The sequence below is a fragment of the Entelurus aequoreus genome, linkage group LG17 (assembly GCF_033978785.1).
Source record: "Entelurus aequoreus isolate RoL-2023_Sb linkage group LG17, RoL_Eaeq_v1.1, whole genome shotgun sequence".
NCBI classification, from domain to species: domain Eukaryota; kingdom Metazoa; phylum Chordata; class Actinopteri; order Syngnathiformes; family Syngnathidae; genus Entelurus; species Entelurus aequoreus.
This window is the reverse complement of record NC_084747.1, coordinates 9,159,350-9,179,830: the sequence shown is the minus strand read 5'-3', so window position 1 is coordinate 9,179,830 and position 20,481 is coordinate 9,159,350. Positions and strand designations below refer to the sequence as shown.

The 20,481-nt window shown below is 41.8% G+C and overlaps 1 protein-coding gene across 2 annotated transcripts; it reads left to right on the top strand.

Annotated features, from left to right (window-relative positions):
* Positions 1–948: 948 nt before the first annotated feature.
* LOC133632230 (zinc finger protein 135-like) lies at positions 949–20,190 on the top strand. 2 transcript variants are annotated; one of them, XM_062024545.1, is made up of 3 exons: positions 949–2,190; positions 17,765–18,315; positions 18,398–20,190. In XM_062024545.1, exons 1-3 carry the CDS (start codon positions 1,262–1,264, stop codon positions 19,159–19,161), a joined length of 2,244 nt encoding a protein of 747 aa, XP_061880529.1. In that variant the 5' UTR covers positions 949–1,261; the 3' UTR covers positions 19,162–20,190. The 2 variants fall into 2 exon arrangements, with proteins under 2 accessions (XP_061880529.1, XP_061880530.1); XM_062024546.1 differs by lacking the exon at positions 949–2,190 and having other exon boundaries at positions 17,366–18,231.
* The last annotated feature ends 291 nt before the right edge of the window (positions 20,191–20,481 follow it).

The window sequence follows — 20,481 nt, the reverse complement described above, 5'->3', positions numbered from 1 at the left end:
AGCAACACAACCAGGAGGACTTTGAGTTGGATAGCAGGCGCGCTACCGTGAGTACGCAGCTTTGGCTTCCAAACATTTGATCGCTTGCCCGTACGTGCGTGCCGCTATGTGCATGTCACGTACGTGACTTTGGGGAAATATATGTGCTGTATGAACTTTACGGAGGTGAACGGTACTTTGGGCTGTGGGATTGAGTGTGTTGTGCGGGTGTTTGATTTGTATTGGTGGGTTATATGGACGGGAGGGGGGAGGTGTTTGTTATGTGGATTAATTTGTGGCATATTAAATATAAGCCTGGTTGTGTTGTGGCTAATAGAGTATATATATGTCTTGTGTTTATTTACTGTTTTAGCATGGTGGATGTCCGCTTGTGCCCCGTGGAAATAATAAATAAAGTGAGCAAGTTGTAACTAATCGACGGCCTCGTTCTTCCGACCAAAGAGCGGAGCTTTATGGACCCAGTGTTACCCCCGACACAACATGGGCCCTGGAGGGAACGTCTCCCCTGCGCTCCTCGACCACGGTCTGGGAGCCCACAAACAGGAAAGGTGTAACGCAACCCTTGCAGAGCGGCGGCTCCCTGTTTAAAGTGTCACCTTTATAGTTAGTTTAGAAGCCCAAATACCTCCATATTGCACTTCACGCACCCTCTTTATTAACCAGTAGAATTGTCCTTTGTTGCCTTTCTTCCTCTCCACCATGTTATTGCTTGTATGCACTTTGTGTGTGCGTTTTGACACACTCAACATCATGCGCCTCGGCTCTGTAGTCACCGCCGCACAGCAGCATTCAGGTGAAAGAACGGTACCGGTACTTTTCAAAGGTGCTATAGTACCGATTTCAATTGATTAGTACCGTGATACTTTATTAGTAGCAGTATACTGTACAACCCTACTACACACACATACAGTACATAGAAGAAAGTGTGTTTTTGTGTCTTGCAGACGTCCAGCAGCTGATCGGTAATCCAGAAGAAGTTTCCCCTCAGTTAGGGGGGAGCTCCACTTTGAAGCAGGAGACTCCACAACCACCCTGCATTAAAAAGGAAGAGGAGGAACTCTGCATCACTCAGGAGGGAGAGTGTCTTCTAGGACGAGAGGAAGCTGATTACACCAAGTTTCCACTGAGTATTCTCTCTGTGAAGACTGAAGATGATGAAGAGAAACCACAAGTAGACAACCTCTTAGCTCCACTATCAGATAGTGAGGCTGAAGACGAGATTGAAGTAACTTTGAGCAGCGATAAAGACTGTGAAGGTGATATGAGGACTCACACTGACAACAAACACTCTGAATGCTCTACAAAGAAGAGAGGTAAAACATGTTTGAGCTGCTCGGTTTGTGCTAAAAGTTTTACTAAAAAGAGCAGTTTGACTCTACACATGAGAACACACACAGGTAAAAAACCCTTTAATTGTTCAGTTTGTGGCAACAGCTTTTCTGGAAATGGCTCATTGACTCAACACATGAGAACACACGCAGGTGAAAAAACATTTAATTGTTCAGTTTGTGGCAACAGCTTTTCTCAAAATAAAAAGTTGACTCGACACATGAGAACACACACAGGTGAAAAACCCTTTAATTGTTCAGTTTGTGACAAAAGCTTTTTTAATAAGAGCATTTTGACTCAACACATTAGAACACACACAGGTGAAAAACCCTTTAATTGTTCAGTTTGTGGCAAAAGCTTTTCTCAAAATAGCAATTTGACTCAACACATGAGAACGCACACAGGTGAAAAAACATTTAAGTGTTCAGTTTGTGGCAAACGCTTTTTTAATAAGAGCATTTTGACTCAACACATGAGAACACACACAGGTGAAAAACCCTTTAATTGTTCAGTTTGTGGCAACAGCTTTTCTATTAAGAGCATTTTGACTGGACACATGAGAACACACACAGGTGAAAAAACATTTAAGTGTTCAGTTTGTAGCAAAAGCTTTTCTATTAAGAGCAGTTTGACTAAACACATGAGAACACACACAGGTGAAAAACCCTTTAATTGTTCAGTTTGTGGCAACAGCTTTTCCCAAAATAGCCATTTGACTAAACACATGACAACACACACAGGAGAAAAAACATTTACCTGTTCGGTTTGTGGCAAAAGCTTTCCTCATAACAGCTCTTTGTGGCGACACATGAGAACACACGCTGGAGAAAAACCATTTAGTTGTTCAGTGTGCTGTAAAAGGTTCCCACATAATGCAGACGCAGTAAAACACATAAAAACACACAAGGGAAAATAACCAATTAGCTGTTTAGTTTGTGGTATGTTGCTCATATGTGGTGACATCCACCCTACCCAGGACCTCCTCACTGCTTCTTTCACAAATATCTGAGGTATTCATACAAACTTGGATTATTTGGAGCATAGTCTTATCCACTCATGACCCCATGTCTTCTCTGTATCTGAAACCTTGCTGAACAGTAAGATAGATGATGCTTCAAGTGCTTGGTTACTCCTTCTTCAGTCCTGGGGCCTCATGTGTCAAGTTTGTGCACGCTCAAAAACCTGCACTACACCCTTTTTCACTGCAAAGTTGAGCTGTATCAAAACTGACATTGACGCATAAGTGATGCTGGGTAACTGTTTGCATAACAAACTGCCAACTTTTATTCCTCAGACTGATTGATGTGCAAATCAGAAACTTATGAACAATTAACCCCCAACACCCACAACCCAACCCCCACCTCCCTCGACATTCGGGCATAACAGGTTCAATCCGGCCCGCGAGATGAGTTTGCAAAGTGTAAAATTCAGCTGTATTTTTAATGAAAGAAACTGCTGTTCTTAATGTGTCCACTGGATGTCACATTAGCAATTCTGTTAGGCAAGCAAATAGCATAGCAAGTATACCAAGCAAGAGGTAGACGGTAAAGCGGGACTGTGACTCCTCCCCCTCCACCCAACGTAAAACAGGAGTAAAATAAGCAATCAGTAACCCCACTTAAAATGCAGCATGAGACACTGCACACTGATATAGTTCTGTGAAAATGATTGTCTTCTGTGCAAATGTAAGTGAACAATGTGTGATTTACTGCAATACTGTCAGTCTTTTCACTTTTTATTTGTGCTTTGTTGAAATTGTTCACAGATTGCACAGCTTTTATTTTTCTATCAATACACATTATGTCTGTCAGACAGGAAGTAACTCAACACTCTTGAAAAGTTTCTACCTCAGTTTGTATGGTTTGTTGAGTTAGCACACGATTAATATGTGGAAATGACAAATGAGGTAGTTGATAGAAAGAATAGTTTTTATTCATGCTTTATTTTGTTTTTTGTTCAATCTTAGATGGGTTGAGACTTAAAGTTTAATAGAAACACTGAGATTAAGTTTAAGTTCATTGCGTTCTTTAAGGTGTTTTTGAAAATGCACCATTTTTTTCCCTCAGAATTTTTAACTAACTTGAAGTGTTTTGTCAAGAGGATTATTTGTGATGTGTACATTTTCCGAATGTGATCGTTCTATTTTGGGTTGAAGTAAAATAAAGAAAACAATCTGTCGTATTTTGAAGTTATCATGCCATGACTTTACCCGTCCCGCCCACGTGGAAATAGATTTTCCTCCATGCGGCCCCTGAGCTAAAATGAGTTTGAAACCCCTGCTGTAATCAAGATTCAAGATGCTTTATTATTGTTCATTCTTTAACATGTACAAGACATATGAGAACTGAAATTTCATTTTCGGCACAGTCCCACTAAGAGCTGACATACGTTACAGGGGAACAAGACTGGACCGCCAACGGATCGCCACTTACAGTGTTCCTTAGAAAAGGTGATATTGGGAAAGGGGGGTGGGGGGGTGAAAAAACAAACAGATTAAGGCTGGACCCTCGGGAGGGGGGTCCAGCCTTAGTCCAAGGAAAAAACCTCACATAGCATAGCACACGTAAACATGTTACATATAATCACAACAACACGGGGGGGGGGGGGGGGGATTTGGGGCCCTGGAGGCCGGCCTGCTGCTATAAAGCGCTACTCTAACCGTCCATAACACTGAAGAGGAATCAAGCGGTGGTGAAGGCGGTGGTGAAGGCGTTGATTGGGGAAGGGGCGTGTGCGTGCATGTATGCCCAATTAACTTGGGTGAGATGATGAAATGTTTTTGTGGACTGGGGCCGATCTCAAGGTTCGACATCAGGTGTTGTTGAACAAAAGGAAGGTCAGAAGCGTCCATCTTTGAGGTGTCTGACTCATGTGAGCAGGTTACTGTATAAACACATTTTGTTATAAGTTATAAAAATGTGTTCAGTTCTCAGAGACACATCAATGTCAGGCTGACAATTGCTCTTCCGCTTTCTCCAAACACGAGAACAAAGCAGCTCCTACTGACTTGTAATTGGTCAGACCGTGCCCATCTTAATCACATGGCTCATTTCAATATAATAAATTGTGATGTAACACAATTGAATATCTTATATGCTCAGACAGTAATGTGTTTATATAAGTTTAGATTGGGTTATGATGTTTGTAATGGGGAAAGACGTTAAATTGTCTTGTTTTCTTGTTTGCATTTAAGATAGTTGACATTTAGCATGATAGCTGTTAACTGGCGATTAGTGATGTTAAGTGCCTAAGATGGTAGTTATTGATTAGCAGTGCGATGAGGGCTTTCTGCTTGTGTGTGATTAGCACTACAGTTAGAGCCACCTATCACCTAGGTAGAAATGAGCCGTTTCACCAACATTTTTATGTGAAACCATATTACTGACTGTTGTTGTTTGTGGTTACCAGTAGGAGGAACCATGCCGAGTTGCAGGAATAACTTGGCTTTAATAAAGACTTCAGGAGGACAGCAATTTTACATACGCACTGCATGAGAGAGTGGTAATAACTGATTTCCTGATGTGCACACCCTGGTGGTGTGTTCAAAAATTACAACAACAAAACAGTCATTTTACCAAATGATCTACATCCTTCCCTTTTAGTTAGGAGTCCTTCATAAAAAACAAAAGCAGATAACTGAAATGAATATCTATATGTAACTGAGATTAAATATCTTAACTGTGTAGGGTGAGTACAAACAATTAACTATCTGTATGAAATATCTAAACACATCACAGAACAGGTAGAAAAAATACTTTCTCTCAAAATAAATCACTCGTACATTTTTCTTTTCTTACTGCACGTACTTTGGATTGGGTCTACACACTCGACCTGCGCGTGTTGTGTCAGTCTGCGTCGTGAATCTGGGTCGAATTGGTGATGCACTTTCCGTTTGCCTAATCGATGTCTCTTCTCTCAGTGGTGTGGGAGGGACTAAGTCCACCATGGTATGTCTACCATCCTGAGTCTGCTTCGTCGTTCTGGAGCGGTGTTGGTGGTCGTTCTAGAACCGGGAGGATGTGGCGACGATTCCTCCTGTATGTTCTCCCATTGGATTGGATGATGTAGGAACGTGGCTCTTCGCACGACTTTTCCACTATTCCAAGTCGGTCATGTCCAGCAGGAGTTTGCATACGGATCACTTGCCCTTCTGCCAAGGGACTCAGTGGGCGACTTGACTTGTCGTAGTGACGTTTCACCGTAGTTCTCTTGTCGACTAGTCGAGCTTGTACTTGTCTTGAGTCTTTTGCTGTTGGCTGTAGTAGTCTGGTACACACTGGGGTAGCTGCACGCGTTTGTCTTGACATTAACCGTTCGGCAGGGAACCAAGGTCTGCATCTCGGGGAATGTTTCTGAGGTTAAGGAGGTTTAGGAAGACATCAGTTTTGTCCCAGTGGGATTTCTCCATCAGTTGCTTGGCACTCCTGACAGCTCTTTCCGCGAGTCCATTCGACTGGGGAAACTCTGGGCTGCTGGTGGTGTGGATGAAGTCCCACTCCTCAGCAAACTTCCTGAATTGCTCACACTTGTACTGTCTTGCATTGTCAGATAGCAGTGTGTGTGGTGTACCATGCACTGAAAAATGTCTTTTCAATTTGGAAATTAAAGCTGTTGCTGTGATGTTTTGTAGAAGGTCCATTTCAAACCATCCATAATAGGAATCCACTAGCACCTGGTAGTGTTGTCCACGCCATTCAAAAATGTCTGTAGCAACTGTGGACCACGGAAGGTCTGGAACTGGATGGAGATGGAGCGGTTCTTTCTGCTGATGTGGTTTTGTGCTGTTGCACAGTGCAAGAAAGTAGTTCTTCAGTGATGTCTCGTGACATTAATGGCCAAAAGATGATACCTCTTGCTCTGCGTTTGGTCGCTTCAATACCTGGCTGACCTTTATGTACAATCTTAATGAACTCTTTTTGTAGTGACCGGGGAATAACTGCTTTCTGCCCTTTCATGACGATTCCATCTTCCACAGTGAGTTCGTCTCTGTAGGGGAAGAAAACTTCAATGGCAGGCTGCAGCTGAGTCTGTCTGGCAGGCCATCCACGCTGGATAACTGCATTGAGAGCCTGCAATACTTCATCCTCCTCCGTGTGTTTCTTGAGCTCTTCCAGGCGGGCTGTAGAAATGTAGCTCACCGACATGACGTCGAAAGAACCACTATCAGATGGGCTCTCACTGTCTGTTGCATTAGGGGCTCTTGAAAGAGTGTCAGCTAAGTACATGTGCTTTCCTTTTTTTGTAGACTAAGATTATGTCATAGCTTTGCAGGCGTAGCAGCATCCGCTGAAGACGGGCAGGGGCATTGTGAATTGGTTTCTTCAAGATAGTCACCAACGGTTGGTGGTCAGTTTCTACTATGGTGGGCTTGCCATATACATAGTCTCGGAACTTGGTGCACGCAAACACAACAGCTAGGAGCTCCTTCTCAATTTGAGCTTATTGAGTTGCTGTTTCTGTAATGGTGCGGGATGCAAAGGCTACTGGCCTTCCATTTTGCATGCAAGCAGCTCCTAGTCCAAAACATGACGCGTCACAGGTCAGCGTGACTGGCCCTTTGACATGGTAGTAGGCCAATACTGGTGGAAAGGAGAGACGTGCTTTCAGGCGGTCGAAAGCATCTTGGTGTTGCTGGAACCAGCACCATGCGGTCTCTTTGTGAGTCAGTTTCCTCAGTGGCGTTGCGATGTCACTGAGGTTTGGAATGTACTTGCCAAGATAGTTGACCATTCCCAGGAAACGTTGAAGTGAAGTGACATCTGTGGGGACTGGCATCTCTGTGATAGCAGCGGTTTTGGAGGGGTCAGCTTTCAATCCTTTACTTGTGAAGATATGACCAACGTAGCATACTTGGTCAAGTCTAAACTTGCATTTCTGCGGGTTGAGTTTGAGGTTTATTTCCTTCACACGTTCAAGCACTTTTTTTAGGTTGGCGTCGTGCTCCGCCACATCGCGGCCTCCGATGATGATGTCATCGACAATGACTGAGCATGGATATCCAGTAAAGAGTTGATCCATTGTGCGCTGGAATACCTCGCTTGCAGAGTTAATACCGAAAGGCATGCGAAGGAATCTGTAACGTCCAAAAGGAGTACTGAATGTTGTCTTCATTGAGGACTTCTTGTCCAGGCGGATCTGCCAGAATGAGTTTTTTGCGTCTAGCACTGAAAACACTGTCGCACCTGACATTTGTGCTGCTACCTCCTCCACGCTTCTCATGGGGTGGTGGGGTTGTTTTAGTGCTTCATTTAACTCTTTGGGGTTGATGCATAATCTGATTTCTGATTTGCCTTTCTTGTGCGCAGCGACCATGGATGACACCCAATCTGTTGGTTCGGTGACTGAAGTAATAACGCCTATGCGTTCAAGTTCAGCTTTCACACAATCTTGCATCACTACGGGGATGCGGTGGGCCGTCCTAACAACAGGCGGCACATTGGGGTCCTCTGTCATCGTGTAGACAACTGGTAGTTCTTCGAGCTCTTCACCGAAAATATCTTGGTATTGTGTGAGGATCCGTGCGCTGAACTCTCCAGTGTTCTCTGTGGGGACATGGTGCACATCGGGACTCAACTCGACTAGCCCCACACGCAGGCATGCACGGAAGCCCAATAGCGATGTCACATTTTTATCCACTATGAAAAATGTCAGTAAGTGGCGCTGTCCCTTTAAAAAGCATGTCAGTGTAGCTTCACCTTGTGTCTCGATTTTGGCTCCTCCGTAAGCAACCAAATTTGTGCTTTTGTGTTGTTTGGCGAGTTTCACGCCGCTGTTTACTCTATTGAAAGTCTTCAGTGACATTACATTGCATTTAGCACCTGTATCCACTTTCATTTCGGTTGGCACGTCAATTATGCACACTGTGACAAATCCTTCATTTTGGTCTCTTTGTTGTGGATTTACAGTGTCAACACAATTTTCAATTTCCAAGCCATCCACATAGAATGTGTCATTTTCACTTTGGCTGTGTTGATCCATGGTCACATCGTGCACAGACTGTCCATAGCGCTTGTTTGTGGTAAACTTGGACTGGCTCTGTGGCTTTGACTTGCAGCATTTTTTGTAGTGATTTTGTTTCATGCAGTTGGGACATTGTTGTCCAAACGCCGGACACATTCCCCTTTTTGCTGTGTGACTCCCTCCACAATTGTTACACTTTGTGATAGTCTGGGCAATTTTCTGGAATGTGCCTTTAAATTGCTTGTATTGTGTGGGTTTAATCTCATCAACATTGGTAGCTTGTGTAGCCAATGTTTTGATATTTTCCTCTGTCATTTCGTGAATGCGGCAGATTGAGATTGCCTTGGCAAGAGTCAATTCACTGTCCCTCAGTAATGTCTTTCTCAGAGAGTCGTTTGTGATGCCACACACAAATTTGTCACATATGAGTTTGTCCGTTAGATCTCCAAATTGACATGTTTTAGCTTTAATCTTTAAATCACTGATGAATGATTCCATGCTCTCCCCATGCTTTTGAATTCTCGAATGGAACTTGTCCCTTTCCAATGTTTTGTTCGTTCGCGAATTGCACATTTCTCTGAACTTCCTCTTCAGGCACTTCCCGCGACTCTGCAGGAGCAAGAATAGCACCGCCCTCTCAGGCGGCACGGACCTCTGGCGCGTACGCAAACGAGCGCTCCCTCTCAATCGCTTGTGGACCAGCGAGGTTTAATAGGATGTATGTGTAGTGAGTCTCATTCTGCGTTGTGTAGTTTTTTAAAATAAAAGACACTTCACCATGCCGTCGGTTCAGTATAGGGCGGCAACAACTAATCGATTAAAATCGATTACCAAAATAGTTGGCGATTAATTTAATCATCGATTCGTTGGAACTATGCTATGCGCATGCGCGGAGGCTTTTTTGGGGGGTTTTTTTGTTATTTTTTTGTTGGTTTTTTTTGTTTTATAAACCTTAATTTATAAACTGCAACATTTACAAACAGCTGAGGAACAATAATCAAAATAAGTACAAAAACAGTACAAAACAGCGCCAGGGCGGCGCTGAGGCTACGTCTCATGAGGTGGCGTAAGCTAGCCAATGATGTGGTCATGTGCAGCTCACGTGACGACGGCGTCTCCTTTGCTGGAAAAATTTGAAAAATGGCGCAGGAAAACACTACCGATAGTTTAGCGGAGAAACATCTTGAGGTTATTGCTTCAATGGAGAAAAGTGTACGACCTAAGTCGTCAAAGGTGTGGGAACACTTCACTTTAAAGACTTCATAGAAGACCGTTTCCTGCAAAATGGCACGGAAGTACAACATTGCTTCAGGAGCACCTGAAGAGGAAACATGTTGTAGCCATGGATGAAGGGAGGAACTCACAGTACGTAACTTTTTAAGTCCATAGTGGCAACAAGCATTCATGAGTTCAGCTTTTTTGTGAGTAACGTTAAAGTTATGCCTTTGTTGCAACGCGGGGCTGATAATGTGTCTCCGGCACATTTGACTCCGTTTTGAGAGAGAAAACGCACGGTTACCAATTTGGAAATAAACATAACGGACAGAAATATCTCAGGTTGGTTTCATAATGGATCAATGTAGCCGGGCCGATAAAGCTATATAAATATATTTAGATTTGAGTGACGCTTTAGTACAACTAAACGTTATGAAGGTGCTGGAATATTTCATGCTATTATTCAGAGGCAGCCTGAAATGAATCCTTTATTATTCACAACAGAAACGTGTACAATATCTGATTCAGTTCTGATGAATTACATTTCTGTGTTATTGTTGGTGTATGCTGCACCCCCAATGTCCACAACATGGTGGCAGTATGCTGGTTTTTTTCAATAAAATACTGGAAAGGATAGAAATGTAGTTTGTCTCTTATATCCGATTATTAATCGATTAATCGAAGTAATAATCAACAGATTAATCGATTATCAAATTAATCGTTAGTTGCAGCCCTAGTTCAGTATTTATTGATAACCTGTGTTGGAAACATGAAACACACACACACAGGTTTCAACTTTCTGGCGGAGTGATATCTGCTCCTTCTCATTCAAAAGTTCGAAGGAAGAGGAAGTAACAAACATTAATTCATATAAAAATAATAATAAATTAAATTACATTAACAAAAACGTTTTATCACAAAATAATAATAATGCACAAATCCACATACCTGTGTTGGAAACATGAAACACACACACACAGCTTTCAACTTTCTGGCGGAGTGATATCTGCTCCTGTGTGATGTAAATACCACGTGTAAATACTACCAAACAATTCACACAGTCGACGCTCTACTTCTAAATAAACGAAATTGTGCATAAAAATGACTCAAAACAACACATCACTTGTACACACAACATTATTGGGTTAACTTTTAAAGTATCTACAAACGTTTGGGAAGAATATTTACAATATGAAGAAACACGGAGCAGTGAAGAACTATTACCTTGTACTCAAAAGTCAGAGGGAAGAGGAAGTAAAGCAATCGAAAAAACAGCAAAGACACTTCCGGTTCTTCAAAATAAAAGCGATACTTCAAAATAAAATATAACACCCTGTCTAGTTCATAATATAGCGCAACAACATCACACTATTACATATGCACGGGTCTTCGCGGGCTTGTCCGAGTGAGCAGCAGCAATGAAAATGTCATATTCTTGCTCGAAAATGTGCCAGTTCTCCGCGACATTGTCATCATACTTGCCAACCTTGAGACCTCCAATATCGGGAGGGGGCGTGGTTGGGGCGGGGGGCGTGGCTAAGGGCGTGGTTAAGAGGAGAGTATATTTACAGCTAGAATTCACATAATCAAGTATTTCATATATATATTATATATATATATATGTATGTATGAAATACTTGACTTTCAGTGAATTCTAGCTACATATATATATATATATATATATATATATATATATATATATATATATATATATATATATATGTATATATATATTTTATTTTTTATTTTATTATACATATAAATAAAAGACATACTTGAATTTCAGTGTTCTGCAGGCTATCCAGTAGGTGGCAGTATTGTCCTGTTTAAGAGTGTCACAACATTGCTGTTTACGGCAGACGAACTGCTTTACGGTAGACTAAACGTGACTGCTGGTGTTGTGTGTTGTTACCGCGCTGGGAGGACGTTAATGAAACTGCCTAACAATAAACCCACATAAGAAACCAAGAACTCTCTCTCCTTGTTGTGCACTCTACTCTCTAAAAGCTGTAGATGTTATGACGTCATTGGGCAGGCAAGCTGCTGGGAAAGCGGACGTGAGAACGGCTGTCCCCACTCAGGTCCGCATTGAGCTGGAGGGGGCGTGGCCTCCAGCTCCGGCTGAATACCGGGAGTTTGTCGGGAGAAAATCTCTGCCGAAAGCAATGGATGTCGAGTGGGTCTGACATAATATTGTGAAAGTCCAACACATATATATATATTTTTTATTTTTAAACAGTAGTTGTCCATTATTTGATGTTAGATACTTTTAATAACCATTGTTTTAAAATAAGATTAAATTTCCTTTATTTTGGGGGAAAAAATGAGGTGGAGTAGGAAACGGAAGTTGCGGACTTCTTGCGCATGCGCAAATGTACTTGAAGCCAAGCAAAAAGACGAAGACCGCATGCTATGGTTGTTCGGAGATTCTTCGAATTCACGTTCTTAAAGTTATATGATTCACAGCAAATATAGCAACAAATATCTCAATTCGCATTTTCCAAAGCCACGAAACGTGCACTGAGTTTGGAGCGATATCTGAAGTGAAGATTGAAGACGTGATAGAAGATGGACGACTACTGCTATGCTAAGATGGCGACGTCCGCTAAAAGAGAACATGAAAGAGAATCAGCGCCACCAACTTCCAGCAAATCACCAACGGAGATAAAGACGAAAGATGAAGGTGAGTGACTTGAAGTTTTGTCATTTGAAAACTATTTCAAGCCCTTAAAGTCGAAATTAGCCGGCTTTGTTGAAGAATGTAAAGAAAGAGCCGCCATGATTGTTAGCTTGAAGAAGGCAGTGGAGTTCACATCAGAGGAGATGAAAGAATGCAAAAGTCAAATGAAGAAAGTGGAAGAGCAAAACAAGCGCTTCCCATGTTTGGCAAACGCCACATTTCAAATATTTAGCTCGCATTACTAAGCTAAGTTATTCATGGAGTCCATCAAGTTATGGGTGAGGGCCAACATCCGGGCAACTGAGCTACATACGGGTTCTTCGAGCCATAGCAACCAGACTGGCGTTGAAAACAAACCGTTGCCATTACTCTTTAACCTGTCGACCTACGCTGGTTAAACCCGTCATTCTGCCTCCAAAATGCCGAAAAACGGTGTTGTTTTTGGTTGTGCTAACCACAACTGGAAACAGGGAAAACAAAGGTCGTATTTTGTTCTGCCAAAGCGTGATAAAAGCCCACAGAGACGAGACAAATGGCTCGCAGCTTTACACCGGGAAAACGAGGACGGTTCTCACTGGAGTCCCCCAAAGTCCCGGGTCGTGTGTTCGGATCACTTCGTTTCTGGTAAATATAAGGAACAAAAATCCACCTTCTTAACCACAACTTGGCTATACCATCCGTGCTAATGTTGTACTTGTTGAATTTGTTCCTTATAACGTTCGACAGCTGAAGTTGTTGTTGTACAAAAATAACATGCGGTATATACTATATAGTCTATAGCCTGTATAGGCTATTATCGAAAACCGGTTTCGTTTAAATTCGAATCGGCTTTCTATAGATATGAAATAATATACCTGGTGCGCTTGTGAGGTAGACATATAGATTTCCAAATTCCATGTCCAGCCATTGTGTCGGATTATCAGTCCACGCATCTGCTGGAAGGCGGTAAGGGCAGTCGTTTAATCCAACTACAGAACATTTTATCTCGTATCTTAACCTAGCCTCACTGGAAAGACTATTTACATAATCATACGCCATTTAGAACAGTTTACAATGCCGTGAAACCTCGTTAAATGCTTTTTCTGTCAATGCTGTGTTCGCTGTGAGCTGGTTTGTTTTCAACGAATTCAATATGGCGACCGGCTGCTAGGGGATTGGTAGGCGGAAGTGACGTAGGTCCGCCCTCGCCCATTGGATGGATGTTAGAGTGGACATAACAGCCACTATCTCTAAGTCATCCTCCATCTTGTAAACACTGTAGCAGCTAGTGAAAGATTAAAATGATGTTGTTGCGCCAGGATTTGATTTTGAGCATTTTTTAATTGTATTTCCTAGTTCTCAGTAGGGCTGGACAATTAATCCCATTTTAATCTCAACTTCATTTAAGACATGACACGATCATAAACATGTTATTGTAAAAAAAAGAAAAGAAAAAAAGATGAACAGCCCGCGGAACGTGCATGCAAATTCTTGAGCCTGTAACGGTTAAAGGGATGAGTGAGTGTATGATTGAAAAAAAGACCATGTCTACTAGAATGTGCTACTTTTTATTTGACACAGTGCTAGTATGTCTAATCTGTAGGGGTGTAACGGTACACAACAATTTTGGTTCGGTACGTACCTCGGTTTAGAGGTCACGGTTCGGTTCATTTTCGGTACAGTAAGAAAACAACAAAATATACATGTTTGTGTTATTTATTTACCAAATTTGTAAACAATGGCTTTATCCTTTTAACATTGGGAACACTATAATAATTCTTCCCACGTTAATCAACATTAAACTGCCTCAAGTTGTTGCTCAGATTAAATAAAATGACACAATTTTTCTTCTACATATAAAAAGTGCAACATTAAACGGTTTCAAGTCAACTCATCATGCTTAATTTATTACAGCATTTGGGAAGCCTGTAGTTGATTTTTATTATGTAAATGTTATATTTTTATCAACATGTGATAGCAGGGACCCTGCCATTCAAAACTAGGCTGCTCCATTACTAATGATTAATGTAACTTTAGCACATTTTTTAAGCTTCTCAGGTGTAATTCTTTCCCATTCTTGCTTGATGTACAGCTTAAGTTGTTCAACAGTCCGGGGGTCTCCGTTGTGGTATTTTAGGCTTCATAATGCACTACACATTTTCAATGGGAGACAGGTCTGGACTACAGGCAGGCCAGTCTAGTACCCGCACTCTTTTACTATGAAGCCACGTTGATGTAACACGTGGCTTGGCATTGTCTTGCTGAAATAAGCAGGGGCGTCCATGGTAACGTTGCTTGGATGGCAACATATGTTGCTCCAAAAGCTGTATGTACCTTTCAGCATTAATGGTGCTTTCACAGATGTGTAAGTTACCCATGTCTTGGGCACTAATACACCCCCATACCATCACACATGCTGGCTTTTCAATTTTGCGTCTATAACAATCCGGATGGTTCTTTTCCTCTTTGGTCCGGAGGACACGACGTCCACAGTTTCCAAAAACAATTTGTGGCCAGCTATTAAGTCGTCTGTTTTCATCGCAAAATTCCACAGTATTCTGGACATCTGTGTTGGTGAATCTTTTGCAATTTGTTTAATGAACAATGAAGACAGCAAAGACGAAAGCTGTAGGTGGGAAGCTGTGTATTAGCGGCTGGCTGCAGCAACACAACCAGGAGGACTTTGAGTTGGATAGCAGACGCGCTACCGTGAGTACGCAGCTTTGGCTTCCAAACATGTGATCGCTTGCCCGTACGTGCGTGCCGCTATGTGCATGTCACGTACGTGACTTTGGGGAAATATATGTGCTGTATGAACTTTACGGAGGTGAACGGTACTTTGGGCTGTGGGATTGAGTGTGTTGTGCGGGTGTTTGATTTGTATTGGTGGGTTATATGGACGGGAGGGGGGAGGTGTTTGTTATGCGGATTAATTTGTGGCATATTAAATATAAGCCTGGTTGTGTTGTGGCTAATAGAGTATATATATGTCTTGTGTTTATTTACTGTTTTAGTCATTCCCAGCTGAATATCAGGTCCCACCCGCCTCTCACAGCATCTTCCCTATCTGAATCGCTTCCACTGCCCTCTAATCCTTCACTCTCACTTTCCTCATCCACAAATCTTTCATGCTCTCTCAAATTAATGGGGTAATAGTCGCTTTCTCGGTCCGAATCGCTCTCGCTGCTGGTGGCCATGATTGTAAACAATGTGCAGATGAGAGGAGCTCCACATCCTGTGACGTCACGCTACTTCCGGTACAGGCAAGGCTTTTTTATCAGCGACCAAAAGTTGCGAACTTTATCGTCGATGTTCTCTACTAAATCCTTTCAGCAAAAATATGGCAGTATCACGAAATGATCAAGTATGACACATAGAATGGACCTGCTATCCCCGTTTGGATAAGAAAATCGCATTTCAGTAGGCCTTTAAAGGCCTACTGAAAGCCACTACTAGCGACCACGCAGTCTGATAGTTTATATATCAATGATGAAATCTTAACATTGCAACACATGCCAATACGGCCGGGTTAACTTATAAAGTGCCATTTTAAATTTCCCGCTAAACTTCCGGTTCGAAACGCCTCTGAGGGTTGACGTATGCGCGTGACGTCAATCATTGAAACGGAAGTATTTGGACACCATTGAAGTCAATACGAAAAAGCTCTGTTTTCATCTCATTATTCCACAGTATTCTGGACATCTGTGTTGGTGAATCTGTTGCAATTTGTTCATTGCATTATGGAGAAAGAAGCTGAGCAAGCAAAGAAGAAAGTTGTCGGTGCGAAGTGTCTATTTTGCGAGGCAAGTCAGCAACAACACGTACACAGCCGGCGCTTCTTTGTTTACATTCCCGAAAGATGCAGTCAAGATGGAAGAACTCGGACAACAGAGACTCTTACCAGGAGGACTTTGATTTGGATACACAGTTGCGATAACGTGAGTACACAGCTGCGCTTCCAAACATTTGATCGCTTGCTATAACTAGCTCGAGGTAGTAGCTAGGAGCTAGGAGCTAGCATTAGGATTAATTTGTGGCATATTAAATATAAGCCTGGTTGTGTTGTGGCTAATAGAGTATATATATGTCTTGTGTTTATTTACTGTTGTAGTCATTCCCAGCTATATATCAGGTCACCCCGGCTCTCACAGCATCTTCCACTCCCCACTAGTCCTTCACTAGCACTTTCCTCATTTAAAAATATTTCATCCTCGCTCAAATTAATGGGGAAATCGTCGCTTTCTCGGTCCGAATCTCTCTCACTTCATGCGGCCATCATTGTAAACAATAGGGAACTTTGCGTATATGTTCAATTGACTACGTCACGCTACTTCCGGTAGGGGCAAGCCTTTTTTTATCAGATACCAAAAGTTGCGATCTTTATCGTCGTTGTTCTATACTAAATCCTTTCAGCAAAAATATGACAATATCGCGAAATTATCAAGTATGACACATAGAATAGATCTGCTATCCCTGTTTAAATAAGAAAAAATCATTTCAGTAGGCCTTTAAGAGTGGCAGTATGTGGGGTGAGTGACGTGAGTAAGTGAGTGGGCGAGTAAGGAGAGGTAGTGGTAGATTGTGCAGGAGTGTTAATAGCATGGTGGATGCCCGCTTGTGCCCCGTGGAAATAATAAATAAAGTGAGCAAGCTGTAACTAATCGACGGCCTCGTCCTTCCGACCAAAGAGCGGAGCTTTATGGACCCAGTGTTACCCCCGACACAACATGGGCCCTGGAGGGAACGTCTCCCCTGCGCTCCTCGACCACGGTCTGGGAGCCCACAAACAGGAAAGGTGTAAAGCAACCCTTGCAGAGCGGCGGCTCCCTGTTTAAAGTGTCACCTTTATAGTTAGTTTAGAAGCCCAAATACCTCCATATTGCACTCCACGCACCCTCTTTATTAACCAGTAGAATTGTCCTTTGTTGCCTTTCTTCCTCTCCACCATGTTATTGCTTGTATGCACTTTGTGTGTGCGTTTTGACACACTCAACATCATGCGCCTCGGCTCTGTAGTCACCGCCGCACAGCAGCATTCAGGTGAAAGAACGGTACCGGTACTTTTCAAAGGTGCTATAGTACCGATTTCAATTGATTAGTACCACGATACTTTATTAGTAGCAGTATACTGTACAACCCTACTACACACACATACAGTACATAGAAGAAAGTGTGTTTTTATTGTTTGTGTCTTGCAGACGTCCAGCAGCTGATCGGTAATCCAGAAGAAGTTTCCCCTCAGTTAGGGGGGAGCTCCACTTTGAAGCAGGAGACTCCACAACCACCCTGCATTAAAAAGGAAGAGGAGGAACTCTGCATCACTCAGGAGGGAGAGTGTCTTCTAGGACGAGAGGAAGCTGATTACACCAAGTTTCCACTGAGTATTCTCTCTGTGAAGACTGAAGATGATGAAGAGAAACCACAAGTAGACAACCTCTTAGCTCTATCAGATACTGAGGCTGAAGACGAGATTGAAGTAACTTTGAGCAGCGATACAGACTGTGAAGGTGATATGAGGACTCACACTGACAACAAACACTCTGAATGCTCTACAAAGAAGAGAGGTAAAACATGTTTGAGCTGCTCGGTTTGTGCTAAAAGTTTTACTAAAAAGAGCAGTTTGACTCTACACATGAGAACACACACAGGTGAAAAACCCTTTAATTGTTCAGTTTGTGGCAACAGCTTTTCTGGAAATGGCTCATTGACTCAACACATGAGAACACACGCAGGTGAAAAAACATTTAAGTGTTCAGTTTGTGGCAACAGCTTTTCTCAAAATAGAAAGTTGACTCGACACATGAGAACACACACAGGTGAAAAACCCTTTAATTGTTCAGTTTGTGACAAAAGCTTTTTTAATAAGAGCATTTTGACTCAACACATTAGAACACACACAGGTGAAAAACCCTTTAATTGTTCAGTTTGTGGCAAAAGCTTTTCTCAAAATAGCAATTTGACTCAACACATGAGAACGCACACAGGTGAAAAAACATGTAAGTGTTCAGTTTGTGGCAAAAGCTTTTTTAATAAGAGCATTTTGACTCAACACATGAGAACACACACAGGTGAAAAACCCTTTAATTGTTCAGTTTGTGGCAACAGCTTTTCTATTAAGAGCATTTTGACTCGACACATGAGAACACACACAGGTGAAAAAACATTAAAGTGTTCAGTTTGTGGCAAAAGCTTTTATTTTAAGAGCATTTTGACTAAACACATGAGAACACACAGGTGAAAAACCCTTTAATTGTTCAGTTTGTGGCAACAGCTTTTCTCAAACTAGCAAGTTGACTCAACACATGAGAACACACACAGGTGAAAAAACATTTAAGTGTTCAGTTTGTGGCAAAAGCTTTACTATTAAGAGCATTTTGACTCAACACATGAGAACACACACAGGTGAAAAACCATTCAGTTGTTCAGTTTGTGGCAAAAGCTTTTCTATTAAGAGCAATTTGACTCCACACATGAGAACACACACAGGTGAAAAAACATTTAAGTGTTCAGTTTGTAGCAAAAGCTTTTCTTTTAAGAGCAGTTTGACTAAACACACAAGAACACACACAGGTGAAAAACCCTTTAATTGTTCAGTTTGTGGCAACAGCTTTTCCCAAAATAGCCATTTGACTCAACACATGAGAACACACACAGGTGAAAAAACATTTAAGTGTTCAGTTTGTGGCAAAAGCTTTTCTTTTAAGAGCAGTTTGACTAAACATATGAGAACACACACAGGTGAAAAACCCTTTAATTGTTCAGTTTGTGGCAACAGCTTTTCTCAAAATAGCCATTTGACTCGACACATGAGAACACACACAGGAGAAAAAACATTTACCTGTTCGGTTTGTGGCAAAAGCTTTCCTCATAACAGCTCTTTGTGGCGACACATGAGAACACACGCTGTAGAAAAACCATTTAGTTGTTCAGTGTGCTGTAAAAGGTTCCCACATAATGCAGACGCAGTAAAACACATAAGAACACACAAGGGAAAATAACCAATTAACTGGTTAGTTTGTGGTATGTTGCTCATATGTGGTGACATCCACCCTACCCAGGACCTCCTCACTGCTTCTTTCACAAATATCTGAGGTATTCATACAAACTTGGATTATTTGGAGCATAATCTTATCCACTCATGACTCCATGTCTTCTCTGTATCTGAAACCTTCCTGAACAGTAAGATAGATGATGCTTCAAGTGCTTGGTTACTCCTTCTTCAGTCCTGGGGCCTCATGTGTCAAGTTTGTGCACGCTCAAAAACCTGCACTACACCCTTTTTCACTGCAAAGTTGAGATGTATCAAAACTGACGTTGACGCATAAGTGATGCTGGGTAACTGTTTGCATAACAAACTGCCAACTTTTACTCCTCAGACTGGTTGATGTGCAAATCAGAGACTTATGAACAATTAACCCCCAACACCCACAACCCAGCCCCCACCTCCCTCGACATTCGGGCATAACCGGTTCAATCCGGCCCGCGAGATGAGTTTGCAAAGTGTAAAATTCAGCTGTATTTTTAATGAAAGAAACTGCTGTTCTAAATGTGTCCACTGGATGTCACATTAGCAATTCTGTTAGGCAAGCAAATAGCATATCAAGTATACCAAGCAAGAGGTAGACGGTAAAGCGGGGCTGTGACTCCTCCCCCTCCACCCAACGTAAAACAGGAGTAAAATAAGCAATCAGTAACCCCACTTAAAATGCAGCATGAGACACTGCACACTGATATAGTTCTGTGAAAATGATTGTCTTCTGTGCAAATGTAAAGAAAGTGAACAGTGTGTGATTTACTGCAATACTGTCAGTCTTTTCACTTTTTATTTGTGCTTTGTTGAAATTGTTCACACATTGCACAGCTTTTATTTTTCTATCAATACACATTATGTCTAGAAGACAGGAAGTAACTCAACACTCTTGAAAAGTTTCTACCTCAGTTTGTATGGTTTGTTGAGTTAGCACACGATTAATATGTGGAAATGACAAATGAGGTAGTTGATAGATAGAATAGTTTTTATTCATGCTTTATTTGGTTTTTTGTTCAATCCTAGATGGGTTGTGACGTAAAGTTTAATAGAAACACTGAGATTAAGTTTAAGTTCATTGCGTTCTTTAAGGTGTTTTTGAAAATGCACCATTTTTTTCCCTCAGAATTTTTAACTAACTTGAAGTGTTTTGTCAAGAGGATTATTTGTGATGTGTACATTTTCCGAATGTGATCGTTCTATTTTGGGTTGAAGTAAAATAAAGAAAACAATCTGTCGTATTTTGAAGTTATCATGCCATGACTTTACCCGTCCCGCCCACGTGGAAATA

Bases quoted from the DNA above. Each gene is read 5' to 3' on its own strand.
- LOC133632230 (XM_062024545.1), top strand. From the start codon at position 1,262: ATGAGGACTCACACTGACAACAAACACTCTGAATGCTCTACAAAGAAG. The intron at 2,191-17,764 runs GTTCCCACATAA...TTGTGCTAAAAG, and splicing joins TGTTCAGTGTGCTGTAAAAG to TTTTACTAAAAAGAGCAGTT. The intron at 18,316-18,397 runs GTGAAAAAACAT...GAGAACACACAG, and splicing joins ACACATGAGAACACACACAG to GTGAAAAACCCTTTAATTGT.